This window comes from Hemicordylus capensis, chromosome 8 (assembly GCF_027244095.1).
Source record: "Hemicordylus capensis ecotype Gifberg chromosome 8, rHemCap1.1.pri, whole genome shotgun sequence".
NCBI classification, from domain to species: domain Eukaryota; kingdom Metazoa; phylum Chordata; class Lepidosauria; order Squamata; family Cordylidae; genus Hemicordylus; species Hemicordylus capensis.
This window is the reverse complement of record NC_069664.1, coordinates 16,000,536-16,028,311: the sequence shown is the minus strand read 5'-3', so window position 1 is coordinate 16,028,311 and position 27,776 is coordinate 16,000,536. Positions and strand designations below refer to the sequence as shown.

General features: G+C 44.3%; 1 protein-coding gene across 6 annotated transcripts in view; it reads left to right on the top strand.

Moving 5' to 3' along the window:
- The window catches only part of UNC5D (unc-5 netrin receptor D), a 420,790-nt gene extending 393,773 nt beyond the window's left edge, over positions 1 to 27,017 (top strand). For 4 of the 6 annotated variants that reach the window (XM_053269395.1, XM_053269393.1, XM_053269390.1 and 1 more), the window contains 3 exons: positions 4,679 to 4,843; positions 15,843 to 16,021; positions 21,019 to 21,582. In XM_053269395.1, coding sequence (XP_053125370.1) covers positions 4,679 to 4,843; positions 15,843 to 16,021; positions 21,019 to 21,223 — 549 coding nt within the window. In that variant the 3' untranslated portion in view covers positions 21,224 to 21,582. Of the gene's footprint in view, positions 1 to 4,678; positions 4,844 to 8,691; positions 8,794 to 8,902; positions 9,002 to 10,584; positions 10,926 to 15,842; positions 16,022 to 21,018; positions 21,708 to 24,081 lie in introns of those variants that run through there. The other 2 variants (XM_053269389.1, XM_053269391.1) reach the window with 2 other exon arrangements.
- Positions 27,018 to 27,776: the final 759 nt, after the last annotated feature.

The window sequence follows — 27,776 nt, the reverse complement described above, 5'->3', positions numbered from 1 at the left end:
TTCTGTTTAGGAGATGGAGCTGCTCTGGGAAGAGCATCTGCCTGCTTGCATGCAGAAAGTTCAAAGTTCCCTCCCTGGCAGCATCTCCAAGATACGGTTGAGAGAGATTCCTGCCTGTAACCTTGGAGAAGTCACTGCCAGTCTGTGTAGACAATACTTGGCTAGATGGACCAATGGTCTGACTTGTTTCAAGGCAGCTTCCTATGTTCCTTGTTTGAAATAAAATGCATGCCAAACACTATAAAAGCAGAGATGCATTTAGTCACTGTGTGCTCCTCAAGTTACTCTAGTCTGTGTAGACCAGGGATTCTCAACCTTTGGTCCCCAGATGTTATTGGACTTCAACTCCCATAATCCCCAGCCCCAGAGGCCTTTGGTTGGGGATTATGGGAGTTGAAGTCCAATAACATCTGGGGACCCAACTTTGAGAATCCCTGGTGTAGACAATGTTGAGCTAGATGGACCAATGGCCTGACTCGGTATATGGCAGCTTCCTATGTTTCTGTGTCACCATGTCGAGCTGTCAATTGCCTGATAAGTCTTCTAGAGGTATCTATGGATAAACACAGGAGTTCCCAACCTGTGACACTCCAGATGTTGCTGAACTACAGCACCCATCATCCCCAGACACAATAAATTGTAGGTGGGGTAATAGGAGTTGTAGTTCAGCAACATCTGGACTACTACAGGTTGGAAGCTCCTAGATTAACGTATTCGGCAAACCCTCTGTTGTAACTACCTAAGAACATATTTGCCTCTTCGTTCGTCAAATGCAAAATGAGGATTACCAAATAATGCCGCAAGCAAGTTTGCAAATATCACTGAGTATGTTCATCCCACATCACCATGTGATTCACCCTCTTTCCAATGCTTGTGTACAGAACCTATGCTACATTCCATATCATTTCTCGAGAATCTATGCCCTCCACTTCACTGCACTTTCAACATATGCTTCTTTGTGCTTTGGGGCCAAAAAACAAACAAACAATGAATGTTTCATTTCTGATACCTGTACTGAAACCTAATGTATTTTCCAAAACAATCTTCAGGCTTCTGTGAAAAGATTAAAGAACATATCTGATGACACGCTCTACAAATGATTATTGAGCACTGGATTTTTTTTAGATCCAACAGATTTTCAAACCTCTTTGTTGTTAGTCATACGCAAAGAATATACCTCAAAATATACTTTGTGGATTTCTAGATTCTCAACAAAAGAAGCATATGGGTGGATACTTTTGATTTTATAAGCAATAGAATGTTCAGGGCTTATATTGCTGGAATGTTGAAAGCGTCTTAACTATACTGACACAACTGCTAGAAAGTGTCATTCTGTTTCTCTGCAACATGTGTGCCACTGAGGGTGATATTCAGCTTTAGTTTCTCTCTCATGCTTATTACAAATGGATTTGCAAAAGGTTTCCAGCAGTTTTTATGATCATGTATATTCAGCACCGTTGCTTTCCATATTCCATGGCCACTGTTACAGTAAACAATTAAAGTGTGCAAGTTATTCCTTTTATTTTCTACACCTGAACAATTTCCCCATGCACTTCGTTTCATCTCAGTGAAGTTTTACACATAACCTTTTGCATAAGGAGTCTCTACATGAAAAAACCAATAAGGAGCATCCTTGCTTCTGTCTTAAATTGTGATACAGATGGTTCATCAATAATTTCAGTCTTTTACTTAACATATCCTATGCCCCTTCTTTATATGGGGTTAGGTTCAGGTTAATGCCTGCAACATTTAACTTATGCTTCCTTTGGCTTATTGTCAGTCTGTGTTATTTCATAAAGCGTATCGAAATATATGCCCAAATTCTTCCGTCCTTGAGGTTTTTTGCACAGCTTTACTCCACATATCCTGGGAAGGTTGCTGGACGAAATTATTTTACAATGCTAAGGGTTTTTTTGTTACATCTGACACACTTTTATCAAATGCTTTAGATCGTTCCTTGGTTCATTCTGGCAGTGCTCCAACTAAAAGTGACCTTTTGTTCTAAACTAAACTAGAAGTGACTACCATGTGTTCTTAAAACTAAACTGTGTTCTAAACCAGGTGTTCCCAACCTGTGGTTCTCCAGATGTTGCTGAACAACTTCCATTATCCCCGACAACAATCTATTATTATTCCAGGATGGGAATCCCTGGAATATAGCATTTAAGTACCTTGTAGTCCATTATATTGTACTCTAAAATGGCAGAGTGGTTTAAAATAGACTATGAGGTCACTCACACAATCAAAGACTGTGTTCTACCCGGGTTTGGGAGCGGTATGTGCTACCAATTTTCAGTTGTGTGGAAGAAAGTTAGGAGGAAAACCTGGGCAGAAGTGATTGTGTGGAAGGCTACCCAGGTTTTCCTCTTCCCTTGCTTCCACACAACCGAAAACTAGGAGTACACATAGCTCCCAAGCCCAGATAGAGCACATTTTTTTGGTTGTGTGAATGACCTCGCAATTGTGTGAATGACCTCACAATGATTGAAGGCTGCCATATTTCCAGGTGTGGCTTCCAAAACATAACATAAGTGTCACGGGAAGTCTTGAAGAGCTGAGCCGATCAAATGGGTGGAGTTTGAAGCACTACCAATGAGTGCATAGAGCAGGGCTGCTCAACTTCGGATCTTCTACAGATGTTGGCCTACAACTCCCATAATCCCTGGCTACTGGACAAGGTGGCTGGGGATTATGGGAGTCGTAGTCCAAAAATATCGGACCCGGTGGGGGGGGGGGGCTAAATTGAGCAGGCCTGGTGTAGAAGGTAGAATCTGCTCCTTACAAAAAAGGCAACAATTCTGTTTTAAAAGAGGGTCTCATTTATGTCACACTCAAAAAGCTAATGTTTCTGAAAAGAAAACTTAAACAAGTGAATCTGTGCTGCAGGTGGCATGCCCACTAGGCAGAGCCACCCAGTGGGTAAGTCTCCAAATTGGCTACAGCCTCACCCACTGAAAACAATGGGGAAAATAGGAAGTATTGTTATCTCGTTTTAAATGCGATTGCAGAGATTCTTCCTAATACCCTGTGCCACCTAAGCCTACAGTAACTTTTGCTCTCATCAAGGCTGGCCCAAGGATTGCTGCCCCCCGCCAGGCAAAGCCTGGCTTTGGTGCCCCCATCCCACCCCTTCTGCCCATGCAGGTGGGCACTTCCTGTCATCCAAGCAGGTGGGTGGGGAGGCAGCAGTGTTCCCTGTAACAGGGATGTCCAGGTGTTGACTACAACCCCCAGAATCCCCACTGCAAAGGCCTTTGGCCAAGGATTCTGGGAACTGTAGTCAACAGCATGTGGGAATCCCTGTTATAGGGAACACTGGGTCTCCATTGCCCAGGCAGCCCCCATCACCCTCCTGCCCACTCACTTGCTGTCCTTATCACTCTGCTGCCTTCACCCACCACTCCTGCTGCTGTCCGCTGCTTTCTGGGCAGTCACCCTGCTACGGTGAGGTGACGTGATGGTAACGTACTGCAGCAGACCATCTGCCCAGAAACAGCTGCTAGCAGCAGGTGGCGGCAGAGCGGAGAGCAAGTGGGTGGCCAGCCAGTCAACAGGGATTGGAGTGACCTCTCCGTCACCCATCCACATGCTTGATTGGATGATGGAAGATGTGCACACCTGCCCGAGCAGCAGCGGGGGGTGGTCCATGTGAGTGAAAGGGATGTGTTGTAACTAGTGTGTGGGGGTCGTGGTCCTGGTTTTGGTTCATCGGGTGGAATGTGACCCAGGCCTAGTGCCTCCCAACTGGATTCCCTCCCCCCAACTATTTGCATCTGAAAAACTTAACTTGGTTCTTTATTATGTCGATCACTGGCAGCCACTCCTGATTTATCATGAAAACAGGATTTTTAAAACTTGGAAGAAATCGGGATAAGCTTACATTGTGAAAGGGAACCCCAGATTGTTTCTGAAGTGCTCCCAAAGATCTTGCACAGACTTTGGCAAAAATCTGGCCAATGTGTGAATGCACACACTCCCTTTCGGGGGAGATTTGAGGTAAAAGCACAGTGTGAAAAACCTCCAAGCAAAGTATATCCTGTTCATTTAAGCTTTTAATGATATTTAGGTTTCCTTTTTGCTTTGTTTGCAGATGCTGTTTTTATAGTGTTTCCTATTTGGTGTTTTGTTGTACTATTTCCTGCTGTGTTTTAAGGTTTGTTGACGATTCTGTTGTGTGCTACTGCTTTAAGAGGCATGTCCAGGAGATCCCGTGATGAGACCGTTCTCGAGAGAGTTCCTCATGTGTGCAAGAGCTTCTGTGTCCTTCATCACCTTGCACCATCATGGCACCTTTGATACATTTTTACAGACCCCTAAAAATTCTTGCAATGTACTTTGAAAATGTGTACTTGACAAATCTCTTATAATGGATGTGATTGTTCCACATTGGCGACTGCCTAGTTTGCCTAGTGCAGTGATTCTCAAACTTGGGTCCTCGGGTGTTATTGGACTTCAACTCCCATAATCCCCAACCAAAGGCCACTGAGGCTGGGGATTATGGGAGTTGAAGTCCAATAACACCTGAGGACCCAAGTTTGAGAATCACTGGCCTAGTGGATGGGCCGATCCTGGCCCTCACCCATTGGGATGGGCAGAGTCATGTTAGCATTGCTGGTTTGGTTGTCCTGTGTTTTGGTCTGGCTTTGACATTGGCTGCCTGCCTCGTTCTCTTTTCTAGGAAGTTCCGTTCTCTCGCGTGTGGCGCAGCAACCAGCAGCCACTCCACTGTGCCTTCTCACTGGAACGCTACACACCTGCCACCACGCAGCTCTCATGCAAAATCTGTGTCAGACAAGTCAAGGGCCATGAACAAATCTTGCAGATCCAGACATCAATTCTAGAGGCAAGTGTTTTGTTTTGTTTCTTACACCCATGAACAGAAGATAAGCTTTATTTCCTGTATACAAGAGAAATGTTTCCTTTGCTGCCACGTATGCTCTCAAAAGACATTTAACATTCATTGCTGATATTAGGAATGTTTTCGGTGGTCTTGGAAGGCATAAGCCCAAGGGAGGGAGGGAGGTTTCTGAACAGTAGCCAGTATCCTCTTGTACAAAGGAAATGCATTGGCAGTTCTGAGTAGTTCTTTCAGCAGTTCTTACATAGTTTTAAATTGTTTGAGGTCTTTCACACAATCAAAACTGGTGTTCTACCCAGGTTTGGGAGCTGTGTGCTCTCCTAATTTTTGGTTGTGTGGAAATAAGAGGATAACCTGGGTAGAAGTGATTGTGTGAAAGCAAAATAGGAGGAAAACTGGGTAGCCTTTCCTGCTACCTTGCTTCCACACAATCACTTCTACCCAGGTTTTCCTCTTACCTTGCTTCCACACCACCTAAAATGTGGCGCGCACACAGCTCCCAAACCTGGGTAGAACACAGTGAGGCCATTCACATATCTGGGCGGGTAGGAGGGCAGGGAGGAAGGAGGGTGCAACTCAACTTCCCACCAGACGATCACAAAAATGTGGCTGGAAGCATGGACCTTGGGAGCTTGGGCTGCGTTTAGCCCAAGCAGATACAGAGACAGGTGCCTAGAGTGCCCATCTCCCAGAGGATCCATGCTGTGCCAAACCTTATCCCCAGCCATTGCTGCTGCCCATAATGCTGTGTGCCCCAGCCTCTGGATATCCCACAATGCACTGTGCAGTCCCCCAGGAGATGGGTGCTCTAGGCACCCATCTCTATGTCCGCTCGGGCTGAACACAGCCCAAGCTAACACATGCAAGCCACTATATAGTGTCCAGAATATATTGCATTTTCAGTGTATAACACTTGGCATCTGTCTCAAAAAGGTATGCCATTTTTGTCACCATAACACTGGTTCTCATGCACAGCCTAACCCACGCTAGGCTGCATGTGGGAACAGCCTTAGCTTTTAACTGTGTGCATGACCTCATTGTATTGTTTCTAACTGCTTTGATTTGTTTAATGTGTGCCTTTTTCAATTTTTAACTTGAGTAAACTACATTGAGACATTTGTTGGCATTATATAAGTGCAATAAATAAATAACAGTATGAGTTACTAACTACAAACAGGCTCTTGCAGGTCGGTCTGCTTCAGCTATCTCAAAATCAGTTATTTTGAGATGACAAACTCCAATCTCTGATTTATTTAAATGTGCTACTGGGGGGCCCATACCAGCTTGGGGGTGGTTTTTGGCAGGAAAATGGCAAAGAAAAAAAAGGTAAAGAAGAAACTTTACTCTTCTGCTCAAGGCCTGATCTGGATCCCTGGTTGGCTGCTAATTTTAAAGTAATCTTTTTCTTCTTCCCCAAACTAGATTGTGGGTTGAAGGTTGGGGGTATACTTCCCCACAATTTTCATGCAACTTCATAGTCTTCACTTGACACACATTTTATTTATTGACTGACTGACTGAGATATTTTATTTATTTATTTAAATGATTTTATTTAGATACCGCCCTTCCAAAAATGGCTCAGGGCAGTATTCACTTATATACCACTTCTCATAAAATTATCCCAAAGCAACTGGGATAATATCAGCTACCAGTACAGACCCCCTAACAGAATACTGCAGTATATTCCTGATGTGCAGGTATTACCTGAGCCAGTTCCTAAACATGGTGAAAGTTTTAGGTACCTTTCCCCCTCAGAAACAAAAGGGACTGTGATCATCTTGACAGAGTATTCTTCAGGCTGAAGAATTTCCTGCTTTTTTAATTCGGCCATCCTTGCCCCTGAGTTCCATCAGCTCCATTCACGGCAAACCTATCTCAGCCACTCTCTGAAATGAGGTTAAGAGTGTTCTGTTTTTAGACAGCACTGCAACAGTGACGGGCACCCTCCCATTGCTGCTGGGATACCCATAATGCATCTCACACTCACAGTGTTCTGAGGGCCAGGAGGATGCATCCTGGCCCCTGGCCCTCCGTGCTGCTGGGTGCTGTCAGAGATCATCTGGGCGGGTGATCTGCCCACCCAGGGAGCAACGAGGGATTGCCTGCGGGGAAGGTAAGTTTGTGCAGCCTTGCCTGCCTCCCTCCACCAAGCCCTTCTCACTGATCGTGAGAAAGGGCTCTCTGACTTTGGAGACATAGGATAAATCATAGGACTGCTAAACCATTATCCATTATCATCAGCTCCCAGAGAACAGAAATATTAACTTGATCCCAGAAGGGAATATGAATTTCATTGACTGTTCATAATATGAGTGCTACACTGTAAGGCCGCTGAGGAAGATTGCAAGTCGAGCCACGTTTGGCTATTTCTTTTACACAAGAAGGAGGACAGACTAGCAGCTGGATTTATTCCACAGATATGGGGATCTTGGAGAAGATATTATAAAGAGATTGCATATTTAGAAGAAGATTATAATACAATTGTTAATATATGATACACAGTGATACATATCTGTTACGCTTCATAGGATGTGTGATATATTGTATCTTCCCTCCCACAATTGTTGTTGTAATATTGAATTTATTGTTCTACACTATATTAAATATAGTGTAAGTTAAGCAATATTGATTCTTGATCTTCCTGATGTGAAATCTCGGAGAGATACTAGCACCAGGGACTCTGTGTCCACAGAATGTCAAAGATACTGGTGTACCATTTTGCCAGCGTATTCCCACCACCAGCACAACTCAGTCGGTGGAAATGTAAAATTGACAGTGGTGTGAACACGCCAGGCTTAGACTGGATCCTTATCTCACTCCAACACTGCTACACTACACATTACCTTGGCATAAGTGGTATCACGTGAAGCATATTCAGTGAAGGATGAGAACACACGCTGCACACATACACCAAATCTGCCCATACCACAGTGGAGAAGCACAAGATTCCACTAGCTGTGCACCTGATCATGGTGCATCAACAGCAGGATAAACACCCCTGGCAGAGAAATCATATTCAGATAGCAGAATCGGAAGTGCACATAGGTAATTTTGGAGCCTGGACCTAATGGCCTTTAGAGGTCCCCCTCCCCTGCAAATTAAGCATCATCATATTAGGCCGGGTGACCACATCACCTGGGACAGACTAAAGAGGATATGAGGGCCCCCAGGGGCTGTGGAGGCCCTGGACTTTGGCCTGGAGGTCCAGGGGTAAGAATGCCTCTGAGCAGAATGCATGGCAGAGCTACAGACAGCTATGGCTTAATGTGTACCCCAGAACAGAAAAGGGGGAACTTTGGTCATGGTAGCAACATAGGAACACAGGAAGCTGCCTTCTAACGAGTCTGACCATTGTTCCGTCTAGCTCAATATTGTCTACACAAAGAAGCAGCGGTTTCTCCAAGGTTTCAGGCAGGATTCTCTCTCAACCCTATCTGGAGATACTAGGGAGGAAACTTGGAACCTTCTGCATGCAAGCATGCAGGAGTTCTTCGCAGAGTGGCCCCATCCCCTAAGGCAGGGTTTCTTAACCTTGGGCTCCCAGATGTTGTTGAACTACAACTCCAAGAATCCCCAGACATGGCCTTTGTGGCTGGGGATTCTGGGAGTTGTAGTCCAACAACATCTGGGGGCCCAAGGTTAAGAAACCCTGACCTGAGGGGAATCTCTTACAATGCTCACACGTGTCGTTTCCGATTCAATGCAAGACAAGGTGGACCCTGCTTAGCAAAGGGGACAATTCATGCTTGCTACCACAGGACCAGCTCTTTGCACCAACAGCTTGACCCAGAAAAAATAGAGGAAGAGGACACTGCTAACATATGTCTTCTCAGAGCCCTTACAGGTACTCCACTTCAGGACTCCACACACAAACACCTAATGAGATCCTGAACATCCTTCAGCTGGAGGCTGCAAGGACAAAGCAACACACCCAGGTAAGCAAGGGAGGGGGAAACCATGCTTCAAAGTGTGAAAACATGCAATATATGGAAACTGTATATTGGCTAAGCTATATTAGCTAACCAGTTCTTCTTCCCTCAACAGCTGGTAGCCCAGTCTGCTGCACAGGAGACAAGGGATAAATATGCCCAGTGCAGAAGGGGGATTCCTGAATGCCAGACACTACATCACTCAGTGGAAAGGGTAAGTGTTGGCTCAGTCACTATATTCTGGAAGGTAAGGATGTGCCAAAGCGTGATTCAGCTGACAAATCATGGGCACCCCTGTATTAAGCTTCGGCTGATACGCCAGTAATGGGCTGGATGAGGGAGAATAAACTGAAGCTGAATCCAGATAAGACGAAGGTACTTATTGTGCGGGGCCAGAACTCTAGAGACGATTTTGATCTCCCTGTTCTAGATGGGGTCACACTTCCCCAAAAGGAACAAGTTTGCAGTCTGGGAGTACTTCTGGATCCACACCTCTCCCTGGTTTCTCAGGTTGAGGTGGTGGCCAGGGGTGCTTTCTATCAGCTTCGGCTGATACACCAGCTGCGCCCGTTTCTCGAGATCAGTGACCTCAAAACTGTGGTACATTTGTTGGTAACCTCCAGACCGGACTTTTGTAATGCACTCTACATGGGGCTGCCTTTGTACATAGTCCAGAAACTTCAGTTGGTTCAGAATGCGGCAGCCAGGTTGGTTTGTGGGTCATCTCGGAGAGACCACATTACTCCTTTGCTGATGGAGTTACACTGGCTGCCAGTTGGTTTCCGGGCAAAATACAAAGTGCTAGTTATAACTTACAAAGCCCTAAACGGCTTAGGCCCTGGGTATTTAAGAGAACGTCTTCTTCATTATGTGCCCCACTGCCCATTGAGGTCATGAGAGGAGGTCTGACTCCAGTAACCACCGACTCATCTGTTGGCTACACAGAGACGGGCCTTCTCGGTCACTGCCCCGAGATTGTGGAATGCGCTCCCTGTTGAGATACGATCCTCCCCATCGCTGGCAATTTTTAAAAAACATCTGAAAACCCATCTTTTCACCCAAGCTTTCCCAGCTTTTTAAAATTGTCTGTTTTAATTTTATGGTTGGTTTTAAATTGTTGAATTGTTTTAACTTATTATATGTGTTTTAATTGTTTTATGTTACCTGCCCAGAGACGAAAGTTTGGGCAGTATAGAAGTTTGATTAATAAAATAAAATAAAATAAAATAATTAAAATCGAGGGCTTACACAGCCCCTTTAAAGCAGAGGAGAGCAGGTCTGTGCCTGCACCACCTTCACTCGCCACCATCCTGGCACTTCCTCCAGCTATGCCCGGGTGCTGGTGGGGTGTCTCCCAGATGCCCTGCATGGCGCTGGCACACACATGGCCTCTGCACATGCACAGAGACCATTTAGATGGCCAGCATGGTTTCTAGCCACACAAATGACCTCTGCACATGTGCAGAGGCCATGTGCGTGCCAGCGCCCAAGCAGAGCGGCTGGGGGATGCCCTGCAGGCATGTGGCATAGCTGGAGGAAGCGCTAGGGTGGCAAATGGAGGAGGAGCAGTTATGGATCTGCTCTCCTCTGCTTTAAAGGGGCTATGTAAGCCCTCGATTTTAAAGGGAGGTGCCCATGATTTGGACAGCCGAATCGCATTTCAGCAGATCACTACTGGAAGCCCGGATGAGGGCACGGGAACGGCACTTACTCAGAAACATCTACTCTCCATCTGGGCCCAGGAACAGTATGTACTAGCTATTGACCAGTACTATCTCTGTCTTGGCTCTCCAACAGGTGCAGAGGCAAGGCTTTTCTCCACTCCCAGTGCAATGCCAACCAAAAGCAAGGCCTACAGCATGACCAGCAGCAGTAACCGGTATGATCTCTGCTGTTCCTTTGCCAAGCCTCTTGCTCTTGTGGGTTCCCATATACCATTGCAAGCTGCTTGGCAGAGAGTTGTGTAACCGCTGAAGCCGTGCCCAGCACAGGGAGAGAAGGATGGGGTAAACTCTACCTGCTGCTGTGTTCTCTGTTTGGCAGCCTTCCGAAGCACTGGAGCCCTGCTAGAAACGCAAGCTGGCATCCTGATTCATCTGCCCTGCTTCCAGAACTCACTCCATCTCGGATGTTGTTCAATAAACTCCATCACCTTGTTGCAATTGTTGTTTCTTTATAATGGGGTTTGGGAAATAGGGATCATTCCACCAGCAGGCAGTCCCTGGCATGGCTGAGGAAACCCAATGAGACACTATGCGGTCATCCAACCCTGCCCCTGGAAGCCTAAGGAGAAAGCATCTGCCCTTGCCAGGACCAGGACGGATGTACCATCTTGTACTGGTGTAAGCTGGCCACCAGCCTGTCAAGGTTCTAGGATTGGACCTTGACGGTCCTTTCAGATCCCACCTGAACTCCAAATTGGTGTGGCTCAGGCACAGGTGAACCACTGTAGCAAGGAAGAATGGGGTCATAGATGCACAATTCTGGTAGGGATATGAACGAATTGATTTGGCGCGTTCAGAATGAAGTCAATTCCAAAAATACTGCTACTACCTGGGTTGGGAAAGAACTCTGTCTGAGGCCCTGCAGAGCTGCTGCCAATCAGATTAGACACCCTTGGGCTTCATGGATTACCTTGACTCAGCAGGCAGCAGCTCTGTGTGTTCATATGATGTGAAAAAAATGTTCCGTGACCATGTGCGTCCTGGCTGAAGCCCTGTAGCTGTGCACGGACTTCTGAGCGGTGCAGTGCAATGCCCGGAAAAGCATCGGGGCCACCGAGGAGCAGGTAAGGACCTGCTTTATTCATGCTTAAAGGTACTTCTCCCTGCCCCACTGAAACATTCGTGCACATCCCTAAATTCTGATACCAGGTTTCTTGGCCTCTCTTTTCAATTGTGGCTTTTCTTTTCCTTCCCCAGAAATCTAAATATAGAATACCACGTGCTGCCTGTTAACAGTTCCTTCTTCCAACACATCCACGTATACAACGTCACCCTTACAACATTTCTCTTACCCCTATCTCTGCAAGGTGATAGAAAGACAGGTTAATTCAACAAGGGATTTTTTGGTGTGGTGTTTTTTTGGGTGTTTTTTAAGGGTTCGCCTCGTTCAGCTTGTCATGGCTTATGTTTTTACAAGCCAGGTAACAGCAGCTCATCTTCAAAGCGCAGCACACCAAATCTGATGCATATTTAATTGAAAACAATCAGGAAATTTGATGTACCTACCACACTGTTACTTTGCATGGATGTATTTTCAGATGTGCCATAAATGTTATATGAAAAGGCTTGTAGTAAGATTGCTATGAAATATTCATACTGCAGTAAATGCTTGACTTACAAGCAGGAGGTTGCCGGTTCGAATCCCCGCTGGTACTATATCGGGCACTAGCGATATAGGAAGATGCTGAAAGGCATCATCTCATACTGCATGGGAGGGGGCAATGGTAAACCCCTCCTGTATTCTACCAAAAGAAAACCACAGGGCTCAGTGGGCACCAGGAGTCAAAATCAGCTTGATGGCTTGGTTGTCCCAGCCAGGAGTAAACAACTCATCATCATCATGTGTCAGACTGGCAGAGAGATATATGAAGAAAGGTGTGTGTGTGTGTGTGTGTGTGTGTGTGTGTGTGTGTGTGGCAGCGGGGGTTCCATCACAGCTGCTGACCTATGGACCTTACAGTCTTAGGGATTGCAGAGAGAAAAAGGAAATAAACCAGGGAATGTCTGCAAGTTGTAACTTGACTTTTTTCTAAAAAGCAGATTTAAACCTGAAACTTACTTCTGAACCAAGTGTTTTTGCATTTTATTCACATCATATGAACACACAGAGCTGCTAGCTGCTGAGTCGAGTCAATCCATCTAGCCCAAGATAGTCTACTCTGATTGGCAGCAGCTTTGCCGGGCATCAGGCAGAGCTCCTTCCCAACCCTGCTACAAGAAGTATTTCTGCAATTCCCTTTGTTAGACCTGGAGCTGTGCCCCTTTTACTGAAGATAAAGTCAAGTCAAGTTGTGCTGTTGAGTCGGTGTAGGCTCCTGGCGACCACAGAGCCATGTGGTTTTCTTTGGTAGAATACAGGAGGGGTTTGCCATTGCTATAGGAACATAAGAAGCTCTCATATACTGAGAAAGACCATTGGTCCATCTCGCTCAGTATTGTCTGCACAGACTGTCAGCGGCTTCTCCAAGGTTGCAGGCAGGAATCTCTCTCAGCCCTATCTTGGAGATGCTTCGAGGGAGGGAAAATGGAACCTGAATGCTCTCCCCAGAGCAGTTCCATCCCCTAAGGGGAATATCTTACAGTGCTCACATGTAGTCTCCCATTCATATGCAAGTCATGCTTACTCCCACAAGACAAGCTCTCCTCCCACACAGGATTAGGTGATGACTTTCAGCATCTTCCTATATCACTGCTGCCCGATATAGGTGTTCCCCATAGTCTGGGAAACATACCAGTGGGGATTCGAACCGGCAACCTCTTGCTCCCTAGGCAAGTTACTTCCCCGCTGTGCCATTTGGTGGCTTTACTGAAGATAAGATACACTGGATTCAGTCTGCAGCCTCATGTAAAGCTGCAGAGCATTGGCCCATGTTTGCCAGTACTACTCTACCAAGGAGCCCTTCAACATCTTGGAGCTCAAACTCAGTGTTTTTACTGGAGATCATTTAACTCAGCCACAGCCACAGTGCTTACTCTTTTTATTTAAAATAAGGAAGGGAAAGGAAAACTTCATCATAAGAGAGTGAAACTGTTCACACAACTCAAAACTGCTTGGGGTTGTGTGGGAGTAAACAACTAGGGGGAGAAGGGAGAAGTGATTGTGTGGGAGACAGGAGCTAGGTAGAATAGCACCGTCCTTTCCAGCTTTCATACCCAGCATTTGACCAAGGTAGAATGAAAAGCCGTCCTACCTAACTCCTGTCTCCCACAGCATCATTTCTCCCATCACATCTCCTTCCAGATCCTGCCTCCCACACAATCACTTCTCCCTCCTCCCCCCTAGTTGTTTACTCCCACACAAGTGAAAGTTGGGAATGTACACAGCCCCCAAACCTGGGTAGGACACTTGTCCTACCCAGTTGTTGCTTGTGTGAACAGCCTCACTCTCTTTGTCTGATCAAAACATGTCATCAGAAGGTGTGTGTCCAGATTCCATGAAGATGGAACTGTGGCAGAAGCACAGAAGCCTAGTAGACCACACTCTGCCAGAACCAAGAGACACCTCCAACAAGAGCATGAAAACGTATTGAACAGTTCATTGGAATCAACAAGACAATGAGCTTTGGAACTTCAACAATTGTCTGAAGAATCTTGAAGACAAATTTTGAATAGTGCTTTGAATTGTTTTCCATATAAAATGCAGTTAGTCCAGGTGGTGGACATTTAAATGGCATTATTTTTCCTAAGTAGACAGGAAACAGCATTTCTTTTGAGTTTGTGAATCTGAAAATACATGCCTATTTGTCAAACCACCAATGGTTTATTTATTTATTTATTTATAAATAAAATGGCTTCATGACCTTTGCCTCAGTCTGTATGTATACATCTACATGGGCCTCACTCGCTAACTGACCTGAAACCCCCCAGACCAAATCATGAAAGATATAAACATGCTGTTTTCCCAGGTAAGTTCCAGAACTCACCCAGACTGCCAGACGAATCCAAAATCTCTGGAAAAAGGTTGCTTACTTGTCCAGAAAATGTGCAAAATTCTCCCACTGGAAAAGCACGGTGAACGATACCTTCCCACAAACTTTGGCACAACAAACTCAGTTACTTTGTGAGACAGAAAGTCCAGACTGTTACTGAACTATGAAATTAAAAAACAAACTATTTTTTCCCCCATCAACTGTATTTCAATTCATGGTGGAATGCCTTGAAACTCACTTAAGAAATCGAAACACAGGGAAAAGCGTAAAGTGCTGGAGATAGAATTTCCCCCCCTGAAACCCAAACTTTTCTGGCCATCAAATAGCAACAAATGAGGGGAGAATGCATGGTCATTTTGTGGTGCAGGAGGAATGCTTGCAAACTGCAAGCCCATTTATACAGGAAGACCTTGTTTCTTGCGAATCTGGCAAATACGGATTCGTCTATCCGCAGCTGGGTAATTGGCACCCGACCTCGGTAAATGTGAGGGGGGGAATGGGATAGAAAAGGTTAAACCTGCATATGTGCAGATCGGTGGTGGACAGAAATGATCTCCGAGGTCATTTCCGGCTGCTATTTTGAGCACCAGAGCCATTTTGTGGCTCATTTTAAAATAATAACTTTCCACCAAAAAATGGTGGAGTGGAGACTTTTGGGGGGCATTGCTGGAATACTGGGGACTCACAGAGCATGGTAGGGCACTTTCTTTGGCTTTCCCCCCATGGTTTTCTGCCCTGTTTTTGCCATTTCCCTAACCTTCAGAACCTAACCCCCAGATTTCTGTTGCTCTGATGCCTCGGTATCCGCTGTTTCGTTATCTGCAGTACTAGATGAGAACGGAACCCCTGAAAATACCTAGGTCCTCCTGTATCTTCTCTCTCTATATATATTTCTCTAATGCGTACCCATCGCTAATCCCATGTGTGGAAGCTCTCGCAAGAGTTCGCGAGTGAGCTGCCAGCAGGGGGAGAGGAAAGCGCTGGTGCCAGTGGACAGCCTTGTGGGCAAGGTGGAAAAGATGGCGGGAGGGATGGTGGCGATGGAGGCGGAGATGGCGGTGGGTGGGCAGGCAAGAAAATGATGGCAGCGGGTGGGGAGGGAAGGAAAATGGCAGTGGCAGGTGGGCAGCAAGGAGGAGAACTAGAGGCGCAGATCCTCTGTGCCCGGCCCAGCTTCTGGCTCTGCCCAGTGCAGCAAATTGTCTTGTAATTAGTGTCTCTCAACAGCTCTTAGGAGTGGGAGATATGTCTCTTTGTTTACTGTTTAACAGGATAATACTGAATCGTTATCTTTATGCAAATAGAGATCTGAATGCACAGTGATTTCTGGTGAATTGAGCAAGCTGGATCAAAGAGAGCTCAGCCCGCTTGAATCCCTTAACTATTTTTCTTCTGCATGCAGAATGAACGAGAAACCATCACTTTCTTTGCACACGATGACAGCAACTTTCCTGCTCAGACGGGCCCACAAGCCTTCAAGATACCATACTCCATTCGGCAAAGGATATGTGCAACGTTTGACACACCCAGTGCCAAAGGCAAAGACTGGCAAATGTTAGCACAAAAAAACAGCATCAACAGGTAATCTAACACCATTCTCAAAGAAAGCTGTTCAGCATTTACAAGCGATGTAAATCCAAGACTTTGCCCCCATGTTTTAAAAAACATATTTGAACAGTAGTTCCATCCGTAGCAAGTACAACCTCCTTCATTGACCTGAAAACTGCAGGGTTAAACATGGTTCAGGTGTTAAAAGTTGTTCGTTTTTTGTCAGTTCTCACATGAGCCATTCCATGCTTTGAGATCTTTCAGAGTGGCACTGCTCAGTCATCTCATACTGCACAGGAGGAGGCAATGGTAAACCCCTCCTGTATTCAACCAAAGAAAACCACAGGGCTCTGTGGGCACCAGAAATCGAAATTGACGTGATGGCATGGTTTACATTTACCTGAGAGAGTAGAGAAAGGGAAGCATCATTCATACACAATTCGGTACACAAGAAGATCATTCTCACGACTTCTTAACCAGGTGGTGGGGAGGGAGGGCTAAAAGCTGCACTAGGTCCTCCATGGAACCAGAAGGCAGCTCACGAGCAACAGAGCAGCTTTTCTTATTATAGCAGCTGCTGCAATCTGTGTGGTTGCTCCATCCACCCAGTTTGCTGCCTAAAATGGCGGTGGGCCTCTCGGGAGCCCTGCTACCAAGGGCGAGCATTCACACAATCGTCTACCGGAAAAGAACTAAATAAAGAGTCGGGTAACAAAGTCAAGTTCTGAAGGTCTGGAGCAGCCAGAACCAGAGGGGTCCTGGTGCTCCAGACAACATGGGCTATCTGAAGTAACCCAGGCAGCTCTTGTCTTGAAAACAACCTTAAGGTAAAGGTAAAGTGTGCCATCAAGTTGATTTCAATTCCCGGCGCCCACAGAACCCTGTGGTTTTCTTGGTAGAATACATGAGGGGTTTACCACTGCCACCTCCTGCATAGTATGAGATGATGCCTTTCAGCATCTTCCTATATTGCTGCTGCCAGATATAGTACCAGCTGGGATTAGAACCAGCAACCAGTTCAAATTGTGGAAGTCCCTTCCCAGACATGTGCACCCAGTGTTGTCTGTATTATCTCTCCGGCACTAGGTGAAGCCCTCCCTGTTCTCTTGTGCCATTAATGGCTTCTCATAATGTCTTGGACTCTTTCCACTGTCTTTTGCTGCTTATTGATTGATGCCACATGTGGTTTTACTAGCTGGTTTTCAGTGTTTGATCTGCTGTTTTTATGATCTTTTTATTGCTTTACATTTTGTTATTGTAAACGGCATCATGACCATTGGTGAAAAGGTGAGGTCGAAATGTTATAAATACAATAAGATGAAAAGAACTGACTGTTGAAGCTCCAGAATCAGAATCTTATGGATCTCTGTGAAACTTTTCACCTGGCTAATGGGCCAGTTCAACGTGGGGGCCAAGTGGGGATCGTTCCTCTTAGCCTGCTGTAGTTAAACTCAGTGCTTAGTAATCAACTTCCAAGTTTCTACAGTCTACTTGAGAATTCTGTTATAAACTGATGCATCCCTATCCCATGAATTGATTCAGTTACTGGCCTGGTTTACACTTTCCCTTGAGAGTTCTGATTAGTACTGCCTCCATAGTTGCTCCCAACTGCTGCATATATTTTCTGTGTGGTTAAGGTAGCAAACTCTGTGGTTACATGCCGTCCTGAGGATGGGGGTGTCACCAGTGTGATAGCATGTACTCTACTCTAGTTACATAGGCATGTATATTACTTGGAGAGGTCAGCATGGGAGCAACCATGCAGGAAGCAGCAATTCCGTGGTGGCAGCCACAATTACATCACCAAATGTAGATTTGTAAACTAGAGTACTGTCATCCACCAAGTGCTTATCATTGGTTTAGGAGGATTAACATTTGTTTTGTAAGGTGCATCTTTTCTAATGGTGTGCACAAAATGATTTTTTCAATTCATTTCAAATTCGAATCAAATTCTGAAAATTTGTTTTGAATTCGAATCAAATTCAAATTTCAAACGAGATGGATTTTTTTTTTAACCCTGTACATAAATTGGGCTAGGCTCTAATGTGCAATGAAAACCGCAAATTATGTGTGAAATGCTCTCCAGTATATCACAAGGACTTAGCTGCAAACCTGCCCGATGTGCAAACACCCCCCCTACATTCCGAGCTAAAAGTCCCATCTGGAAATGCTCCAGCAGAGATGGAGTTGGAGAACAAGTGGGTACATAACTGATCTTGTTGTTCTGAGTCTATAAACTGGTTCATGGAAGAGCTGGTACTTTTAAGAGCTTGTACTTTTGAACAAGCAAACCCAATAGCCAGACACACAAGCCAAACTCTGTACTTTTTGAAATAATGAATACCTTTCCAAGTCTCTAATCAGACATTTGTTAGAGTTGTGGTTTGGAACATCCATGTGTGTTCTGTTGGCTACACTAATTGTGCATGGAAGGATAAAACAAGACATTGGAGGCTAATTGGAACTGCAGGATTTCTGAATGTCTGGAATGATGCACTGTTTGTATTGCTTCTGAACCAAGATATGTGCTTTTGGAACCCCCCCCCCCACAAAATACATGTGGCTGAACTGGCCGACATGATTTTTCTTGGTGGTTGTTTTTTAATTGCATTCCTTAAGTATCCTTGCTAGTATGAATTTCAGAAATTTGATATGAATTCGAATCAAATTACCCATTAAAGAGGTGATAATTCAAATTTGAATCACTTGAATCACCCAGATTCAAGTCAAATTAATTTGAATTTGAATTGATTTGCACATCCCTAATCTTTTATTTATGGTCTTCCCAGAGGCACTGTGGGAAACAGAATGTGGAATAGGTAGGGCTTGGGCAATTAGATAGGGCTTGGGAAACAGCCCTACAACTGTTCACATCTAGTTGGGCTGATTCACACATGCGTGCAATACTAGGTATCTCCCTATTCAGTGATGATGACTAGCAGCTGAATGTGTGAACTGCCTCCTTTGATGTATCTTGTGCTCGAGATGAAGTGAGAGGATAGGAAAATGCTGCATGTACTATTTGACATATGATAGGTGTGTTACATAGATAGTACAGTATAACATTAAGCAGGGGACATGCACATGGTGAACTCTCCCTTCACTCTGCCTGAAAGTTCTAGTTCTGCGGATATTTAACTCCAGCGAAGCCTACGTATTTGCAGAACTCATACATGAATGTATTATGTATAATAGGCTATATGTAAATATGATTATGCATATGCATGCTCGGGTGATTATCTCCAGAGGAAATACACAAGTCAATTTGTCAAGAGATGAACTTAATGGTGCAGTCTGAAAATAATATGCATTCAAATACCAGTTTGTTCCACCAGGTCCCTTGCAAATAGATGCCCTGAACATTTCCATAAATCATGTGTACACATTTTGCAAAATCAAAAAGGACCAATGAAGAGAGGCATCTAAAACACCAAGATCTATGCCAAAGCACATCAAGCTTTCATAGGAAGACAAATTTCATTACTTACTCACCTTGCATACAAATACATGACATTTTCTTATGCCATGGTGATTTGTTACTAAATTATGGATATCATTTTTAAAACCCCTAATTTTAAAATTAGGATACAGATATCCTAGTTCATACAAATAGCCTTGTTTATTCAGCCTTGATAATCCAAAGTGTTGTTAGCTCTTAGCTGAAATGGTGCTTTCCCACAGTGCACTGATATTATCTCTTCCCAATATGTTGTCATGCTTCCCAGCAGTGTTGAAGAAACAAGTTCCTATTTGATCACCCCCCCACAAAAAATAGGCAGCAGGAATGTAGGCTATGCTGTCTTACGTTGCATCCTGGTTACTGAGCATAGAGAGTGAAGTTTTTTGAAATAATTTGACCAAAACCCACAGTCCTTTTGAAAAACCCAGAAGGCACAAATGATATATAGTAGAGATGTACACAAAATGAATATTTTGGTTTGTTTCAAATTTGAATTGTTTTCTGAAGTTTTTTTAAAAAATTGAATCAAATTCTGAAAATTTGATTCAAATTGAATTTGAATCTATTTGACCTTGTATGGCAGGCAGACATTCAACATGTGCAACTTTACCTAGCATATGAGGATGGAAGCAGCATCTGCAGATATTCTGCCTGTACTTCAGCTGCATGACATTCAGAATTTCAAGTGGTGAAGTTCCAATCTCCAAATGCTGGGGAAATGCCACCTGCTGAGTTTCTTCTCACATTCAGCTGTGAGACACAGTGAGACAGAATCTATCTGTATCTCAGTTATTTTTCGCTGTTATTATTGGAATTTCAAACAATAATTATTCAAGAACTACTGGATGGATGTTTTTCAAATCAGCAAAAGGCACCAGTCCAGTATGGAGCAGTATGGAATCTTGATGAAATCATACATATTGTCTCATCTAAAACACTGCCCCCCCCAAAAAAAGCCACTCAGTGATGTGCATGTGCTGATAATTTGCAAGGGGAGAGATACAAATGAACTGAAGGAACTGAAACTAGAGTAAAATTATGCATGCTCCAATTCTAGAATTAATTTTAGAAATTCTCTTTGGGATGGTTTGGACCTTACCAATCCATGTTTAGAAAAGGATCACACCAAGAGCACACCCATTCTTTTGTTAACTTCCTGATGCCCTCCTAGCATGTCCCTTTTATCACATGGGTGTACATCTGGATTAGCCACTCTACTTGCACTCCAAATACTTGTTTGTGCTCATGCCAGGGCATCTGCACAACATGTCGTGATGGGTGCACTCTCTGCTCATCCCCTTTCTAATTGCATGGGTCGAGAAGATTTTGCTCAAACTGGCACTTCGTTAAACCAGAATTCGCAAGAATTGGAATGCAGGGAGAACAATAGAAGCAATCAAGAAAAGAAAGGGGGAAATCCTCTCCTTCTAATAAGACTATTCTCATGGGATGTGCATCCTACATGCAATGCAATGATCATCCTGGATACTGAGCTGAGTTTCATATTGTGGTGACATAACCCCAATCCCCTTGCCCTAACACCTTTGTTTTTCTTTCTCGCCCTGTTTAGGAACTTGTCGTACTTTGCTACACAGCGCAGCCCATCTGCTGTCATTTTGGACTTGTGGGAAGCCAGGCATCAGCATGATGGGGATTTAGACTCTCTTGCCTGCGCCCTGGAAGAGATAGGAAGGACACAGGCCAAAAGCTCTAACCTTACAGAAACTCAAATTGAGGAGTCCAACTTCAGTTACAGCCGACAAAATGGACTTTAGTCATCACTTTCCTTTCGAGAACTGAGAGCTGGCTTGGACTTTGTACTTGAAGGAGGAAATAGTGCATTATAGTTCACCCCCTATATTCCATAGAATGGTTCACTCCCTCGTGCCATCGGCCCAGTTTCCATTTGGAGGTACAGCCGCAAGTGGTAAAGCACAACGCTCTCTGTGCAATTGTTGCTGTCGGGAAAAGAAATAACATTTCGGCCCCACCACTGAAGGTCAAATTTGGGTATTGGAAATAAGGGTGATTTTTTTAATGACACAAAATGTGTAGGAAGAAATGCTGCTGCGACCAAGAGAGTAAGAGGTGGAAAATATCAAATGTTTAACAATACGTACACTTCTCAACCCTTGCTGTTTCTGTGTTTTGGATTATTTCGCTGGTTCTTCTCTGTTGCTTCGTGACTTACTGTTTAGTTGTATCTAGGATGAGGCACCCTGGAATCTAGCCTAGGATGTTGTCATGCAGAGGGCATAGGTAAGATCATGCACAACCTGCCACTACCCTCCCCACTCAAAGAACATGTTGGATAATTTTTAAAAATGGTATCCAAAAATGGTATCTACCCAAGATGCACAAATCGCTGTCAATGAAACTAGAGATAAATCTGTTGGCTGTCCTGGATATCATAGTCAGGACCATATCTAAGCATTAAAGCAGATGTGATCAGATCTCTACAATGTTTTTCACTTTAAAGTGGATTTTTATAAGAAAGTGGTGCTGGGGAAAGGGGGTGTTTATTCCTCCCCACCACCACACACACACATACAACCACAATTTTCCTGATCTAAATCACAAACCCCAAAGCTACTATTAGTATTGCTGGGTAAAGGGGCAGGTACCTATACCATGCCTGATACTCTTTCTTTAGCAAGACTAATAGTTTTTGGGAGGAACAGTTTAGATCAGGGGAATCTACAGTTTAGATCAGGGAAATCTTTATCTCCCTCCCCACAGCACCACTTTATAATAAAAACTGGAGACTCCCACAGCTGCTTTAAGGTGTGTGGTGTGTGTGTGTGTGTGTGTGTGTATGTGTATGTGTGTGTGTGTGTGTGTGTGTGTGTGTGTGTAAGGAATTGGGAGATCGAGACAAGAATCTGCCTTTTCACTGCCATATATGTTGGCCTTGAGGGGGAAAAGTTTTACTCATCAATTCAAGTAGCAAAAGTGCCATTTTTAGCCAAGACTCTTTATGGTTTGTTATTGGATATGCTGACTTTTTTAGGGGGGAGGTGCAAGGAGGGAATATCTCCTAGCCTGACATATGGAAGAAAGGCCTTCCAACCTATTATTCAGTATTTGAAATGATCAAATCTGTCCTTTTCTTTCAAGACGGTTAAAATATAACCCCAGGTTCAAGAGTTATTTCAGGGTTTTTTTGGTTATTCCATTGACACAAGATGCAGTGGGGGACCTACTGTGTAAAATTGCACATGCAGTGGAATGCAATATTTGTGCAGTTGTGCAAGCGCAAAAATTGCACAAGTGCAGTCATGCGACAGTGCTGCACTTTCAAGCAAGGAGCTTGACTTTCTGGCAACTATAATGGTGCAGAGTTTGCGCTTGTGCCACACAGCAACTGTGCAAATGTTACTTTCCACTGCATACATAACACTGTGCAATATGTCATCCAGAGAGAAGAAAGTGAGTGGTCCAAATGGACATTTGGCTCCCAGGTCTCTCCGAGCCTTAGAAAGTTCCTGGTTGATATAGTTTCCACTGCAATTTCCACTATACCTGCAGTAAAAGCTGGTGCCTTTGGAAAAAATGGGGAAACACCAGCCAGCCCAATTTGGATATGATCAATTGATCTCGTCCATAGATCTTCTCCATATGCATACTTGCCACTTAAGGCTGAAAAAGCACCACTGAGTTCCAAGGTTCGGAGGTCATTCACACAATCAAAAATTGTGTTCTGCCCACGTTTGGGAGCTGTGTGTGCTCCCAAGTTTTGGCTGTGTGGAAGCAAAGTAAGAGGGAAAACCTCAGTAGAAGTGACTGTGTGGAACCAAGGTAGGAAGAAAACCTGGGTAGCTTGTCCTCCTACCTTGCTTCCACACAGTCACTTCTACCCAGGTTTTCCTCCTACCTTGCTTCCACACAACCAAAACTTGGGAGCACACATTGCTCCAAAACCCGGGTAGTTCTTGATTGTGTGGATGACCTCACTTTCTAGAATGAATGGGTAAAAAAACCAGGAAGGCGCTACACACGCTCAGTGTGCAGAGCCGAAAGGCGTTCTGTGGGGATAGTGGGCCTGACCCGCTCTCCCTGCAGACAATCATGCACCTCTTCAGGCGGGTGGATCACCCACCCAGGCAAGTGGCAGCTTGGCTCTAGTGTGCCCACACCCAGCAGCTCTGGGGGTTGGGCGAAGAGAAGCACCACTGTGCGACACCCCACCTCCAGATCTCTAGTAATGCTGTGGCAGACATACGATTGTTAAAGTGTGGTTAACGGAGTGCTTATTCCATTAACCTCATTTAAGGGGGAGGGTATTTGGGTGGGCTTGCTGCTGTGGAGTCACCAGGCTTGCCCGCGAGCCCGAAGGTTCTCTCAAGTGAGCAAACCCAGGCTAAGGGCAGTGTTCCCTCTAACAGGGATTCCCAGATGTTGTTGGCTACAACTCCTATAATCCCCAGTCAAAGGCCACTGCAGCTGGGGATGCTGGGAGTTGTAGTGAATCACATCTGGGAATCCCTGTTCGAGGGAACAGTGGCTAAGGGAGCCCAGCCCAGTTTTGCTTGCTCGTGAGAATTGCCTCAGGAGACTGAGTAAAAATCATGATGCCATCTTGTTTTGTTCCACTTCCACATTTCATTGACTTTAGGTACTCCCTGTTTTTCAGCTCGCACAGGTACGTGAAATCTTTCAGTGAGCATCAAAAGGACAGGACTGAGGAAGCTGCCTTGATTCAATGCTGTGTGTTGACAGCGTGATTCAGTCCCTCTTTGGATAGTTCAGAAAGTGTTCAACTCTTTCTTCCTGAGGCAGTGTGCCTGACAAGCTGAATAAATACCTATGTAAAGCAGCTTTGAAAATGGATGGATGGATGAATGAATTGCCCTACTGCCTTGAAAACAAGTTGTACCTTGGTTGCTTTGCTTTTTAAGGTGACATTTGAGGTGAACATTGAAACCCACAAACATTTAGGCCTTCCCAAGCAGAAATGTATCTGACTGACATCTAGAATATCAAATGTGGCATCTAGAACATCAAATGTGACATCTGGAATGATGTCACATTTGTAGTACAAGCATATCCATGTTAGAGCAAGTTCACTTAGTTGCATTGAAAAACCGGGATTTGCACAAGAGTGCTATAATGATTAAAGTGATATAGTGCTCTTGCACAAAAGTGCCCATTAAAACAGTTACACAGTTGTGCAGCTGCTTCACAGCCACAAGCATATGTGCAGTAGCACAACATTAGCTGCCACCACAGTTTCACAGTAGCCCATGTCCTCCCACAAGCACTCCATTGCTCTTAATATCAGCCTCTTTCATCTTCAAAACAGAAAATTGTGTACTAATTGTCTTTGCCCCCTTTTCTAAAATAGTTATCCCCTTTGTTTGGCTTTGCTGAATTTTTGTATTCATTGGCTGTAAACAAACCCCGCCCTCCCAAAGCCTTACAGTGATGTCTCACAACAGAAGTCAGAGTACTGTAGAAATTGCAAGTTGTTGTGCATGCAGCAGTAAAGCAAACCAGATATTGCTCAGTAATGCCTTAATGAACTATTATGAGGAAAGGCCAGAGCATTATGGGAAATGTGGATTTCTGTTAAGACAAAGCATACCAAGCCATATGGTTATGCTAACATCAAAAATAGCTGCCTCTCAAAAGCTTTCACTGCAAAAGCATGATGGGAATTGTACTTTGCAGCAATTATTGAAAGCACCCTAGAGCACCAAATGAAAGAAAATACCATCAAATAATCACTGGTTCATCAGCTCAGAAAACCAGATGAGCAGCCTGACAAATAATAGCTACATACAGAGCAAGAATGCACCAGTGCAGCAAGAGAACAGACTTCGCAGAACTTCCCAGCTAACTGCATTAGTCCATCATTTGAATGCCCTCCCATTCCATAGGAAACCCTCTGTGCCACCCTAAAACATGTCCCTGAGGTTTATGCAGCCCTCAGGGACATATTCAGGTGGCACAGACGACTTCCTGGGAAGGGGGGCATCAAAATGCAGTCAGTCAGGAAGTTCTTGTTGCCTGCTCTCTTGGTGCACTGGTGCACCCTTGCTCTATATGTCATCCCACGTTTTCCCCCAATCCCACATTATTTAATTGGACATCTGCTGGCAAAAACCTGAAACATGTCCAATTTCTACCTATCAAATCAAAGATTGTCCCGTCACCAGTTCAGCTTGTGGCATGAAAGTGTCAGACCCTTTGGCAAGGTTGTGCTGTATGCCACGCAGCTGTGGTCTCTTGCAAGCAACAAATACTGTATCAGCTGGGCACCAGCTGACATAAAGTTAACCTTTGCTTCTGCATTGATACATAAACAAAACAAATGTGACCCCATTTCCTGTCCCATTTGTATTTTTGCACATAGGATGTGGAGAATCCATATGAGAAAATTCACTGATGTTTCTCCATGGGAGGAACCCTGAAATTCTCTCTTGAATTTCATTTTGAAGAAGCATTAGTTCCAATCCTATGTACCTGAATATGACCATTGGATGTTCAACTGACTTCAGTATTTAAAGTTATCATGTACTTCCCTTCATTGGAGCTAGGGTCTTCAAATTTATGTAAGTGAAAATGTATGGCTTTCTGTACCTTTCATAGAAGGAAGGCTTAGGGAAGCCACCTAGACCTTTCAGACTCTAGGACTGAAGTCCACATGAAACACTTTTTATTCTACTCTTGGATAAGCATGTCCTTTCCCACATGAGAGACCTTGTTCCTGGACTCCTCCATGCTTTTAAACATGCTCATTTTTTTTCCCCCAGAGGCAAGTGGGCATTATGGAAGTTGGTGTATGATCACGCCAACTTCCATATTGGATGATGCCTTTTATAAAGGATCCAAAGAGCAGATTTGCCCAACAATTACTGTGCTACCAGGGACAAAGTATACACTTTCCATCCATTCTTTCCAGGATACCTCATGTTCCCTCTTACATTCACCCCTGCTGGGTGGAACAGCAGTTCCTAGAAGTGCTATGTCAAGGGCAGCAATGATCTGCCTTGTGCTTTCCCACCCTTGGTGAAGACCTGTCAGGATAGAGGGATGCAATGATGTGGGTGCAATACCCGACTCATGCTATACCAAATCATACCACACATTTTCAGTCATTTGACACTGCCATAAACTATACCAACCAGCTGGATGGGAGGGTATCCCAAGCTCGTAAACTTAACCATTCATCAAAACTGTTCATAAACTGTTTATCAATCTGAAGCCATCAGCCTGGTTTCTGATTTCATAACTTAATGGTCTAGCTCAAAAAAGCAACAACATGATGAAGATATGTATAAAAAAGCCAGAACACTTAAAAAGATTTTAGTATATATTTATAAAGTTAGCCCCAGTTTTCAGAGTTCTGTGAATTCAGGAGGTAAACTTGGCCAAGAATGAGATACCGCATTAGGAACAAATTAGCCTTTCTCAGGTGTATCTCTTTGTAGATTCTTTACTGGCTTAAACTCTTCTAGAAAACATCAAAATGCTTATTTCTTTTCTGTTGTTTAGATGGGAATGGTCAAAGTGATTGTGTTCCATATGCTGGCTTCCATCATGAACAATAAATATTTAGTTAAAGCAGCTTCAGCTAAAGTTGACTCAGGTTTACCCTAAAAGTTCCTACATTCTGGTACACATCTTTTGACAGACAAAAGACCTTAGCCCATCATGCTAAGACCCCATCATGCCTCAGATCCATGTTTACTGAAGTTGCTACTTAGGGCAAACTAATTTCTTGAATTAGCAGAAAGGTGGTTGAAATCTATAAAAAATATAATTCTCTACATTATCATGATCTTCAAAATGTCTAGGGTACATACAAGAAACAACGCACAAACAAAAATAACAACTGCGGAAATGTAGCCTCAGGCCTAAAGCTCTATTGAGGATAGCTGCTCCATTTGCTAACTAGAATTGGAATGCTTTCAAAAATCAGTACCATGGACAGCAGCACAACATTTGGTGAGAAATAATCCAAAAATTATTCAGTATCTTTTGTCAGTTACAAACTAGGACTTCTGTTTCTGAATTGAGCTAAGTATTAATTGGGTGTGCAGCTGTAGGACTTAAAAGGGAATGCTCTTTTTCAGTTCCATACTCCAAGAAATATACTTGTGTAGCCAAGTGGGGGTGTAAACCCCAAAATCCGAGAAACCTAAAATGCACTCAAGCTGACCACCAACCTCGCTGGAACTAGGATTAGCCTGAAGAACTCAGAAAGGGCAGGATAAGCCAGACTCCTGGCCGCTCTACCAACCACTCCGTTGCAAAATGCTGCCACTACCCGCAGAAGGGATGTACGCCGCCACCGAATGGGACCAGCCAGTTCCATGCACACCC